The 13,449-nt window shown below is 44.5% G+C and overlaps 1 protein-coding gene across 1 annotated transcript in view; it reads right to left on the bottom strand.

Moving 5' to 3' along the window:
• The window catches only part of LOC120060233 (formin-like), a 54,758-nt gene that overhangs the window by 26,347 nt on the left and 14,962 nt on the right, over positions 1-13,449 (bottom strand). The window contains exons 6-12 of the mRNA XM_039009394.1: positions 7,971-8,058; positions 2,663-2,724; positions 1,914-2,002; positions 836-965; positions 492-638; positions 331-390; positions 101-221 (exon numbers count right to left, since the gene is read on the bottom strand). Of these exons, the coding sequence (XP_038865322.1) occupies positions 101-221; positions 331-390; positions 492-638; positions 836-965; positions 1,914-2,002; positions 2,663-2,724; positions 7,971-8,058 (697 nt within the window). The remainder of the gene's footprint in view (positions 1-100; positions 222-330; positions 391-491; positions 639-835; positions 966-1,913; positions 2,003-2,662; positions 2,725-7,970; positions 8,059-13,449) is intronic.

Genomic DNA, 13,449 nt, shown 5'->3' with positions numbered 1-13,449 from the left:
AATGTACAATGAGTATCATACTACATACTACAGGATGCCTCTATGTATGCCTGATGTTACGTGAGTTGCTTAGAAAAAAGTGAAATAACCTGTGTCTCACCAGTCAGGTCTCTCCCCAGCTTCCTCATGTCCTTTGTGAGGTCTTCAAACTTGACCTGAGCGGCCAAGAAGAAATCCTGTGGCTCAGGCAGTGGGAATATACTCTTGGCTGTTCCTGCGTGCTGCAAACCAACAGACAACCCACCAATGACAAAACATCAGGAAACAACAGAAGAATTGATCTTTTAGTCCATCCTGGGATATTTGTTCCCTTCATCTGAAATACTGTACCTCGTCAAAATTGCGCAGATAGTATGCAACTACGTAATCCACCAGACTGATACGATTGTCCTAAAGATACAAAGGGTCAGACAAAAGAAGCCAGTACAACTTCTCAGTAACATACTGTAGATAAATATAATGTAATATGGCTGTGTGTGTGGTGAATGTACCCTGCTCTTGACGTCCTTCAGTTTGGGCAGGATCTCCAGGCCAAAGCCATCAGCCTGACCCCGTGTCCTGTTGCCTCCATTCATGTAGTTCCCAAAGGCTAGGACCAGCCCCATCACATCCTTCACACTTCTACAGTCCAGCAGATCCTGACACACACACACACACACACACACACACACACACACACACACACACACACACACACACACACACACACACACACACACACACACACACACACACACACACACACACACACACACACACACACACACACAGGGTCAGCATGATAAAAGCTCATACACTGACAAATCAATAAGATTGCAGTCATGTCATGTCTTACTTTGCTCACGGTGGAGACTATTTCTACTTTGCGGTGGATGGAAGATATGCAGTCAAGGAATACAGACTGGAATATGATGCAGTGGGACCGGCCAGAGAAGTCTGGAATCTGGGAGAGTTCATACAAGAACCTGCACAAGAGGAAATAATGTGTTATGACAAAATTAAACAAAATGTCCAACAGGAAGAACTATTTTTAATCCTTGGCTGCGCTGCTTCCACACACACACGGCTGAGTCAGTATGGCTTTTAACTAGCAGCTGATAGTCATGAGTCTTTCTGCTCTAATAGTTTGATAGGTCCAGGGTCAACTAAAGGAGGACCGGAGCACTGATTGGTCAAACGTAGTGTCAGGCCGACTCATGTAAACAGGGACATGTCTGTAATTTCCTGTGGGATTAGGCTGCTGATGGATCAGACACTGAGTGGGTATGAACATGGCCCTCAGCCCCATAGTGACAAGTCATTAACAGGCCAGCTATGTTTAACCCCCATGGGAGGGACGTCGCGCTGAGGGCCAGCAGCCGTCCATCTCTGCCATTTACTCTGAGACACACACACACACATATGCACGTGTATGTACACCCACACACACACATATACACACATAAGCCCATTCCCTCAGTATGGGAGACATGAAGGTTGCAAAACAGACCAGGAACAAATATTTACTGTCTGAGGAAGACTAAGGAGCTTGGTTTATTTACTGCTTGAAATGATAAATAAACACAAAAGTGATGCCACCTTTTCTAAGTGATGTTTATATAAAATATCTCCCTATAATGGTTTGGCTGTAAAGAACCATCAACGTGATGAGTGAGCTCAGGCTGTCAAAAACCAAAGTGTTTCAAAATCAAACTGTTTGTCTCTGTCTGTACACATTAAAAACCACATGATGTGTTTCTAAAAAATCTCTAAGACAAAACCAAAGTACCCTCTGAAATTGACATGGTGAATTCACTGGAGGGGATGGTTTTCTGTGTGTATGAGCATCTAGTTCTCTGACTCCAGTAGAAGTCAGGGTCCAGTGTTCCACTGCCCTCTCCCTGAACCCTTGGATGCTGGAGAAGCACTCTTACTGTTCAGGCTTGTCCAGTAGCTTCACCTCGTCCTCCTTGGACGTCTCATAGTGTGTTCTTATCTTCTCCAGCTCGTCATTCGTGGCCCTCTGTGATAACACACACAAACAAAACAGGCGAGTAGACAACAATACAGCTGTAGCAATGAATGATATAGACAGTCATTACAAAACAAGAGGTAGAATAGCAATAGATAAACGTTGCGTGTGACATCCTTGAGAAATGAGCTGTAGACTAGCATATGTTATAGAGCCCTGGTGTAGTGTCAGTGGTGTAAAGTTCTTAAGTAAAACTACTTTAAAATACTACTTAAGTTGTTTTTGTTGGGGTATCTGTACTTTACTATTTATATTTTTGACAACTTTTACTCCACTACATTCCTAAAGAAAATAATGTACTTTTTACTCCATACATTTTCCTTGACACCCAAAGTACTTGTTACATTTTGAATGCTTAACAGGACAGGAAAATGGCCCAATTCATGCACTTATTAAGAGAACATCCCTGGTCATCCCTACTGCCTCTGATTTGGCACACTCACTAAACACAAATGCTTCATTTGTAAATGATGTCTGAGTGTTGGAGTATGCTTTTTTCTTTTACTTAAGTATGGCAATTGGGTATTTTTCCACCACTGTGTAGTGTTAACAAAAGCATACTGAGTGAGAAAAACACTTAAAAAGGAGTTTAGATTCTCACATTTCTCTCATGCTATTGAATGACTTTACAGCACACTTTGGAATACTCACATTTTCATATAAAGCCTCGATGGTCTCCAAGTCCACCACAGAGTTATCTACACTCAAAACAGCTGGAACAATAAATTAATTTATTAGAGACAATCTCTTATAAAGATGGAATATGTTGGGCAGGCATGCTGTTTAAATTCCCTGCTGCCTGGGTTTGGTGCCCAGGCCTGTAATCCTGTGAGGGAGATTAAATTCATATAGGCATGCTATGTACAAAACTATACTTTACAGAAATAATACCCATGTCTATTATTTGTTAACTCATTTCAACATTAAACATCTTTTGAGATCTGAAATGTCTGACAAACTTAGATTTTGTAGTGAACTATCACTTTAAAGTGACTGAACGAGAGTATTAGGGAGTGGTGGGTATTGGGGCGTGTGGTCAGGCAGGCCAGGGCAGTCGTTGTGTTAGAGCAGAGCCCAGGGCTCACCCCACACAGGAGCTTTCCTCTCAGGCCAGGGGTCACAGGAGAGAGCCTGTAACTGCTTAACCCCAGGACCTGCAGCCACAACTACCACAGTCTCCAGTAATGATCTCTAAAGTGGGGCCACAGAGAGAGAGGAGGGGAGAGAGGAGAGAGAAGAGAGAGCGAGAGCGAGAGCGAGAGAGGAGGCTCCACACTTAGATAAAAAGGTGCTATCTAGAACCTAAAAGGGTTCTTCGGCTATCCCCATAGGAGAACCCTTTGAATAACCCTTTATGGTTCCAGGAAGAACCATTTTGGTTCCAGGTAGAACCCTTTTGAGTTCCATCTAAAACCTTTTTCACAGAGGGTTCTACATGGAACCAAAAAGAGTTCTACCTTGAACCAAAAATGGTTCTCCTATGGGGGCAGCCAAATAACTTATTTGGAACCCTTTTTTCTCAGAGTGTAGAGGAGAGAGAGAGAGATAACAATAACCTTTTATCAGAAGGGGTGAAAGTAAGCTGGAATGGTCCAGTACGGATAACCGGCCCAAAAAATAGTAGGGGTACTCCGTACCGGTAAAACATGAGCCTATCACAATAGTTAAAACATAGATTCCAAGAAAACTGTAGGCTATTACACTATTTATCATGACCGCATGTCAGTCATATTTGTCAGTCATATTTGTCAGTCATTTTTAGCTGCAACATCGAGAGCATCCTGACCGGTTGCATCACTGCCTGGTACGGCAATTGCTCGGCCTCTGAACGCAAGGCACTTCAGAGGGTAGTGTGTACGGCCCAGTACATCACTGGGGCAAAGCTGCCTGCCATCCAGGACCTCTACACAAGGCGGTGTCAGAGGAAGGCCCTACAAATTGTCAAAGACCCCAGCAACCCCAGTCATAGACTGTTCTCTCTACTACCGCATGGCAAGCGGTACCGGAGTGCCAAGTCTAGGACAAAAAGGCTTCTCAACAGTTTTTACCCTCAAGCCATAAGACTCCTGAACAGGTAACCAAATGGTTACCCGGACTATTTGCATTGTGTGCCCCCCAACCCCTCTTTTACGCTGCTGCTACTCTCTGTTTATCTTATATGCATAGTCACTTTAACTATACATTCATGTACATACTACCTCAATTGGCCCGACCAACCAGTGCTCCCGCACATTGGCCAACCTGGGCTATCTGCATTGTGTCCCGCCACCCACGAACCCCTCTTTTACGCTACTGATACTCTCTGTTCATCATATATGCATAGTCACTTTAACCATACCTACATGTACATACTACCTCAATAAGCCTGACTAACAGGTGTCTGTATATAGCCTTGCTACTCTTAATTTCAAATGTCTTTTTACTGTTGTTTTATTTCTCTACTTACTTACACACACACACCACACACACACACACACACACACACACACACACACACACACACACACACCTTTTTCACACTATTGATTAGAGCCTGTATAAGTAAGCATTTCACTGTAAGGTTGTATTCGGCGCACGTGACAAATAAACTTTGATTTGATATGAAAAATAGACAGTGAAATCTTGCTAAGGCAGAGATGAGTGGGTGAGAACGAGATGCGCGGGGACAGCAGTGTACACATAAATTCAGCTTACAAGACTTGTTTAGGCCGAATGATGACAATCACTGAATGTCATTCATAATACTTTTTGGTGTTTTGTATGTGATGGAATTATTTTAGAGTGGAGTAGCCTAATAGTTGGAATAGTAACTGAATGTAGGCCTCACACATAGCCTAGCCTATTATAATATGAACTCCTGCAGAATGAAGTGTTCCTTGTAGTAAAATTATAGGCCAAATGTTAATTTTGTCTCGGGAACAGGAGTGGAGAAATATGATTTCTTTCTTTCAGCATCTTGAGAGAATGCAAATGTACAGTTAGGGACCTGTTGTTTATCCTAATGTGCAATTTATTTCAGCGACTTAAAAGCTGACAATATTTCATTTTCATCCACATAAAATATGCATCCAAGACAAACTGAAATACTACCAGAAACATGATGGATCTTTTCCCCAGCTATTCATTTCCTTAAAACTGGCCAAACTTCCTTAAAACCGGGCAAACTTCCTTAAAACCAGCCTAACTGGCCAAACTTCCTTAAAACCAGTCTAACTGGCCAAACTTCCTTAAAACCAGCCTAACTGGCCAAACTTCCTTAAAACCGGCCAAACTTCCTTAAAACTGACCAAACTTCCTTAAAACCGGCCAAACTTCCTTAAAACCCGGACAAACTTCCTTAAAACCGGACAAACTTCCTTAAGTCATTTGGAACCTCCCTGGTCCCTAAACGTCCTCGTTTTGAAATGTCATAAAACTACTTCCATACTTCCATTAATTTGTATGGGTTACCTTCAGACAAATCCTGTGACACTTGTGGGGGGTCACAGAACAAAACGGAGTACATCATTGTGTTCGTAAGATTGTCATCCTTCCATTGTTAGTAGGCTAACCTCTTCAGACACTACAGACATTTTCGGAAGAATATCGATTTTCGGGATGTGTCCTGGTCTGACAAACAGCGCTGTAGCTTAGCCACAGATGCGGAAAGCCCACATAGACGGACGTGGTGGATTGAGATGCAGCCCATGAAAAAAACGGACAGATTTTGAGGGGATTCTTTTATCATGTTGATTGCCGCACAAGTGTAAAAGTCAATGTAAAAAGACAAATCTTTCCTATTAGGCCCATAGAGACCCTATTAAATAAAAAATGATTATATATGTAATTCTGTGATTAGGCCCATGAAAATGACAAAGTGCGTTCACACACACTGTAGGAGGTCCCCATACCAGGAAGACATTTGATCTACTTTCACCCCTGCTTAACAGCAGTGCGAGAGAGAAAGAAAGTAAGAGAGGGAGAGCTCTGCTCAGTGTCTCAGAAAGAGGAGTCACAGCTTTATGGCTGGGTACAGGTCAGGGAGGAGAGAGGAAAGGAGGGGGCAGACTGGGAGGGATGGCTCCTGGTCTCAATGGCGATATGGATCTGTGTGCTGTTAGCTGTCGACTGCAGAGCGACGCCTGCTCTCAGATCAGCCCAGAACAGACCCAATGTGAGTGGAAACAAGCCCCTCTCTACACCACTGTGGCTGTGTCATGTCTCAGAGTCGCATGACTAGCAAAGAACCACCAGGGAAGTCGAGCCAAAAGCACATGACTGTACTGTATACAGCGACACACCTGGAGTCATTAAGACATGTCAACTTCTATCTCCACACAGTGCCTCCAAAATAAGAAGAAATAGTTCTGCATTCCAGAATCCAAGCATTCTTCCAATGATGTCCACAGCTTCCCCAAGCCCCTACGACCAGCTGAGGCAGCAGGGCAGCCCAAAATGATGGATCAAAGTGGAGAGTATGCTGGATAGCAGGCTGGAGGTGGAGGGCCATTTCCTACCTCTTAATAGAGTGGATTACTTAAGGCCCGCCATGCACCCGTCAATCACACACCAAAGGGGGGCCGCAGCGCAGTGCAGCACAGTGCTCTGAGCCAAAGGAGGCCAGGCCCGGATATCTCTCCACACCGTGAGATCAAAGGAACCCTGTCGCCACCTCACTCCCTTTCCCTTCACTTCACACCCATCGCTCAGGGTGTGTGTGGTGTGCCTTGAACTGCGGTGGCCCAGGAGGTCCCCCAGTCAGGCTCAAGCCCTCCTTTGGCCCCCACTCTTCCCTCTCCCTGCCCTGGGCCACCAAACCCCTGCCTCCCCTCACTCCCAAGTGGCTGTAATTACATTACATGTCCCATGTCCTTTTAATTTGCCAACAAAGGGCAGGCAAGCAGGCGAGGCTAGGGACCAGGGCCCTTAGAACTGCTTATTAAGCTGCTCTGCTGCATTGTCAGATTCAAATTGTCCATTTCACCTACACCTCCCATTAAGGCTGTAGGAAGCAGGCTCACGCTGGGAGAGAGCAGACTCTTTTATTGGGGGTTCTTTACCTCGACACTGACAGAGGGAGAAGGAGAGAGAAAAAAATATCACAACCAAAAATGGCAGCTTGGCCCAATGTGTTGTTTGGTTTGCATTGGGCAAGAGTTTTTATGTGGCGGTGCTGTGTCTGCTGACTGCGAAGGTGGATTTATACACACTCAGATCATTAGCAGGGTGTCGCTCCCATTAGGCGGTGGAAACCGTCACTGGCAACAATAAACAAATCTGCCAGGCTGGCCGCATGCTCAGACTGCCAGGCGCTCCACTCCCAGTCCCAGTCCCAGTATCAACCCAGTGCACCCGGGCTGTCACCAACGGCCCTAACCCATGCACGCCTAAGCGCTGCCTCAGACATTCCCCGCCCCATTCACATACATAAACATGTGCAGTCAAATACACATACACAACCAAATACTCCACTCCTCTTTAGTGCAAGAAGGAAAATATTGATGTGATTTTGACCAGTGCATGAACGATTGAATCTGGCGAGACAGAATTGCAAAAATGGCTAATTTCATTCCAATGCTGTTCACTCACAACATTATGTACTAGTCTGGGAAACTGGGGGCACTAGTCTGGAAAACTTGGAAATCTTCCACATTCGACATGAAACACAACTTCATCTATAAAAGTGGAACTATTCACACATTAGGGTCTGTCAAGAGGCAGGAAACAATTTGCAGCGGGCTTCAACATTTCTTCTTTCTAAAATAACTACTTTCATCATTTTTATGGCATTTAAGCATATTTTCTAATCAAGTGAAAATAGGATTGTAACTGAAGTTTATCACTATTTAATTGAAAAAATGACTGTTGGACGGAGAGGAAATGACAGGTTGTCAGTAATATAGACAATATCCTCCAGTAATAACGCACCAAACAGCGTGGTTTTAACACAGTTAAGGAATTCCTATTTGTATGCTCTCACCTTTCTGAATGTCCTTCATTTCAAGGTGTAGACTTGAGATGAGGATGCCGACTGCTTGGGAACGTTTCCCATCCAGCAGCTTGATAATCTGCAGAAAAGACATAAACATCATATTTTAATCACAGTGATTACATTGAAGAGTGAGAATTCCATTGGATTACACATCCTCTATTTGATCACCATTACCATGTGACTGAAGTGGCACAGTTTATACAGTTGATAAGATGCAGAACAACAGTTATTCTTAAATTCAACTAATAAGATTTATTTTACTAGAATACTAGCATATGATATAATATGATATATTCAGATGAAACAGGGACACAGGTTAACATCATCCACAGTCTTTTTCCCAGAGAGGCCAGAAGAAAGTATCAGTTAGTCACTTCCCAGAGCAAGACCACTTGAAGATAGATTGACTCTGGGAGGGGAGAGAAGGAGTGCTCTAGAGAGGAGCCATTCTAACATCTCTGTGGAGTGTCTGGATTGACCCTTATGCCACACTAATCTACACAGTGTCATAATCCTTCACGGTCCATGATAACAGGCTGAGAGACAGTGAGGATAGAAACCCACACGCCACAGACAGCAGGATTTATCGAATGACATCACTAACAATACAGAGCACAGAGTATAGAGAAAAAGTCCCTCGTTAAAAGTGCATGATATAGTCGGAAACATAAAGCCACAGGAAAGTAAAAAAGTAAACCATAAAAGGACATCTTTTCAGTCTGGAAGAGCAGTTTTTTTTTTTATAACAAACTATAAACTATAAATTCACAGGATTTGTATTTGTGCCTACACATGGTCACAATTACTTATTACTGAATTACCCATTAAGCTAGAAACAGTTTTGGCAAGGTAAAGCCCAGCTCTAAAACTTAATGTCTCAGCCTTCTTCATTAGGAAGCACTGGCCGTTATTACTGCATCTTAGCTACTGGGCCAATCAGTGGGAACCAAGGAGCAGAAGCCTTAGAAGTGAGTATTGCATTACAGAAGGTAAGATGCATACTGCTTCCACGTCATTACTGTTATCACTGAGGATCTCCCTGTATGGGGACATGAGAGGGGAAGCTGGCAGAGTGAGAGGCCTTCCCAACACCTTTAATGAACTGCACTGGTCGGGCCACACTAAAAGCTTCCCAGGAACCCTGGCCACTCGCTGTGGCCCCAGAAGCACCAATTAGCCTGACTAGTTCACTTACTGAGAAATTACAACTGATCTGGAGGAACAAGCCTGGATGCTTACTCTCAGGCACATAAGGAAGGAACGTTCTGATGCTGATGCTGAGAGCTCTGTTAGAAACCCATGATGAATATAACAGCTACATCCAGTGGACACTGGGAGAACTACCCACCAGTCCAAGTCAAGGTGAAGTCCTTCCAGCAGACCAAAAAAACACTTGAAATATAGAGGAGACATTGGTTTGACACTGAAAGGAAGATTAAAATAACAAAAGGAAGAGGGAGTGCTTTGAGCAGTAGCAGGTGGCTGGTGTTGGAGAGAGGGCACCAGGTTCATCAGAGAGCTGATAGTTTACACAGCCATGGCTGAGGCGGCAGGCAGCTATACAGGTGGCTGGTGTTGGGGAGAGGGCACCAGGTTCATCAGAGAGCTGATAGTTTACACAGCCATGGCTGAGGCGGCAGGCAGCTATACAGGTGACTGGGAGCCAACCCTGTCAGAGTTCACCCACCCTGGAGATACGTTACAATAATAAATGGATCAAGAGAACACATCAATAACACCCTCCACTGAATGATCAACATCCCCACACAACGTTCTGCAAATCTTACAACCACTCTCCCACTCAACACTCAAAATACGCCTTTAATAAACCCCAGTGTGAACCATTATGTCATCCCTAAAGACGTTAGGTCTGAACAAATTAAAGCCACTATTTGTTTTACAGAGATCCATGGGTGGTGGGAATTGCTGTGCAATGTTTACGCAGGCTGTATTACTGGTGTAAACGCAGGGCAGTGGGTGGGAGTGGGGGGCTGTCAGGGTTTCCTCATCTCCTTAACGCAGCGCAGCACCCGGATCCTGTAGCTCATTATCCTCACACCCAATATGCAGCGCCACGCGCATCCTCTCCTTTCCACTTCAAATGCCCCTACAGGTGTCATCTCATCTCCTCCAGCCCCACATGGCTACAATTACCCCCAGTCTGGTCTGGTGTGGACTGTGGAGGCTGACAGAGAGCTCATTCCCCTGCATGTCATCCCTGCTGCTTTGATATGATAATCAGTGGCGGGAAAGAAAAAGGCCTCCAGAGAAAACAGCAGCTTTCAGTTGTATTGGACACATGATACAGATTAGCACTCCCATGTACAGACTCACCCCTCTACCATTCCCTTACCGCCCCAACTTCCACTTAGGGTCCTGTATGTAGAGTTGTGCATTAGGAGGGATGGGAGAAAAATGGCTAATCTCCATAATGCACATACACACTCCATTCATCCCCCCCCATCACACCCCCGACTAGGCCCACAGGTGTTATCTGATCTGGCAATACTTTCTAAATAAGTTACAAGTGCGTCAGGCATGTATAGGGGTTCTGTCATCACACACACCACTGTGTGCCCTACGGCGAACATGCTTAGTACAGTGAAAACCATCATGTGTGCAGAGTGTAGCTGCTCTTCATAAAGTTGATGGAGACGACTACAGGGCAGAGATTGAATTACTTGTCTCTGTGTCGTGTAGAACCGTATCGGTGTGGTGGCGAGGCCAAGACAGGACTATTGGCTTGTCAAATCTCCTCGGGGGAAGATATTGCAGAGTAAGGCAAGACAGCGCTCTTGATTGACCCCGTGTCTCCACAGGCCCTGTCTGGCTCTGTCTGTTAGCTAGCTGGATGACAGTCTGCTCCCCCCCACCACCTCTATCCAGCTCCCCTCATTCCAGACCCCCTCTCCTTCTCCCTTCCCTTCCCTCCCCCCTCTCCATCCTCATCTCCTCCGCCTTTCCACTCTCCTCTACACTCTCCTCTCTTCCCCATTCTCCATCCCACTCTCCCCCCTCCTTTGTCTAGTCAGAGCCAGTACTTCTGGGAACCTATCAACAGACGATGATTCAGAGAGTTTGAACGTTGGAAGATAAACTTTTAGGGATAAAAGATGAAGCAGTAAACAAGTTACTTTTGTTTAGCTGACCCTTCTAAATGTGTTCGAGTGCCAAGGGGCTGTAGCCAACCCTTTCCACAGTTGTGGTAGTGTCTCCAAGTAATCATAGCTGAACACAGGCTGCTGTCTCTGGCCTGAGTATAGTACGGCCCCTAGTACAGCTCACTGCTCATGGATATCTATACCACATACTGTATCTACTATCTCAAATAAGAAAAGTATTCCCATTTCCAATGGGTTATGTGCATTTGTGCCCACACAGCTCAGGCCAATGCTCAGGCCCCATGTTGTTGTCAAGTCCAATGCTGCAACTCTGCACTCCTGCAGCCGTGTGTGTCAGCATTCCCACTAACCCCATGGCACTGAATGTGGCGTCCAAGCAGTTAAAAATCGTCCACTAGCCCAGACTGTCCCCTTCCCAATCCATACACATTGTCATCAATCTGTCAAGGCTCCAGTCCACTGTAGAGGCCTCAGTGTGGGTGTATCCATCCAGTCTGGTCACTCTGAACCCACAAACATTTGATCCAACTCAGATAGCCACAGAGAGACTCCAGGGTGGCTTAAGTTAGCGATTAAGAGCGCTGGGCCAGTAAACTAAAGGTCGCTGGTTCAAATCCACGAGCCGACTAGGTGAAACATCTGTCATTGTGCCTTTGAGCAAGGCACTTCACAGCTATCAATTCTAGGAAGAGAACATTATCGTAATGTTCCCCTAATGTTTGAGTGTCCTGTTTTCCGATTGTTAGGGGAACATTCGATCTATGATAGCAAAAACCTTCTGAAAACCTTTCTAGCATGTTTTGGCGTATGTTTGGTGGAACGTTGGTGGAATATTCTCCTAACCCTCAGAAAACTGGACACATGAATGTTCTTGCAATGTTCCCATGAAATGTGTCTAGAACACTAATATATTACATTCTGAGAACATGGCAACCATGTTCTGTGTAAAGTACCAGTCAAAAGTTTGGACACACCTACTCATTCAAGGGTTTTTCTATATTTTTACTATTTTCTACATTGTAGAATAATAGTGAAGACATCAAAACTATGAAATAACACATATGAAATCATGTAGTAACCAAAAAACTGTTAAACAAATCAAAATATATTTTCGATTCTTCAAAGTAGCCACCGTTTGCCTTGATGACAGCTTTGCACACACTTGGCATTCTCTCAACCAGATTCATGAGGAATGCTTTTCCAACAGTCTTGACGGAGTTCCCAGATATGCTGAGCACTTGTTGGCTTCTTTTCCTTCACTTTGCAGTCCAACTCATCCCAAACCATCTCAATTGGGTTGAGGTCGGGTGATTGCGGAGGTCAGGTCATCTGATGCAGCACCATCACTCTCCTTCTTAGTCAAATAACCCTTACACAGCCTGGAGGTGTGTTTTGGGTCATTGTCCTGTTGAAAAACAAATGATAGTCCCACTAAGCGCAAACCAGATCGCATGGCATATCGATGCAGAATGTTGTGGTAGCCATGCTGGTTAAGTGTGCCTTGAATTCTAAATAAATCATGGACAGTGTCACCAGCAAAGCACCCCCACACCACCACACCTCCTCCTCCATGCTTCACGGTGGGAACCACACATGCTGAGATCATCCGTTCACCTACTCTGCATCTCACAAAGACATGCGGTTGGAAACAAAAATCTCAAATTTGGACTCATCAGAGGGCAAAGGGCAGATTTCCACCGGTCTAATGTCCATTGCTCGTGTTTCTTGCCCCAAGCAAGTCTCTTCTTATTATTGGTGTCTTTTAGTAGTGGTTTCTTTGCAGCATTTCGACCATGAAGGCCTGATTCACGCAGTCTCCTCTGAACAGTTGATGTTGAGATGTGTCTGTTACTTGAACTCTGTGAAGCATTTATTTGGGCTGCAATCTGAGGTGCAGTTAACTCTAATGAACATATCCTCTGCAGGTAACTCTGGGTCTTCCTTTCCTGTAGTGGTCCTCATGAGAGCCAGTTTCATCATAAAGCTTAATGGTTTTTGCAACTGCACTTGAAGACACTTTAAAAGTTCTTGAAATTTTCCGGATTGACTGACCTTCATGTCTTAAAGTAATGATGGACTGTCGTTTCTCTTAGCTTATTTTAGCTGTTCTTGCCATAATATGGACTTGGTCTTTTACCAAATAGGGCTATCTTCTGTATACCATCCCTACCTTGTCACAACACAACTGATTGGCTCAAACGCATTAATAAGGAAAGAAATTCCATAAATTAACTTTTAACAAGGCACACCTGTTTATTGAAATGCATCCCAGGTGACTACCTCATGAAGCTGGTTGAGAGAACGCCAAGAGTGTGCAAAGCTGTCATCAAGGCAACTTTGAAGAA

This window comes from Salvelinus namaycush, chromosome 15, assembly GCF_016432855.1.
Source record: "Salvelinus namaycush isolate Seneca chromosome 15, SaNama_1.0, whole genome shotgun sequence".
Lineage (NCBI taxonomy): Eukaryota > Metazoa > Chordata > Actinopteri > Salmoniformes > Salmonidae > Salvelinus > Salvelinus namaycush.
This window is presented reverse-complemented; position numbering and strand designations above follow the sequence as displayed.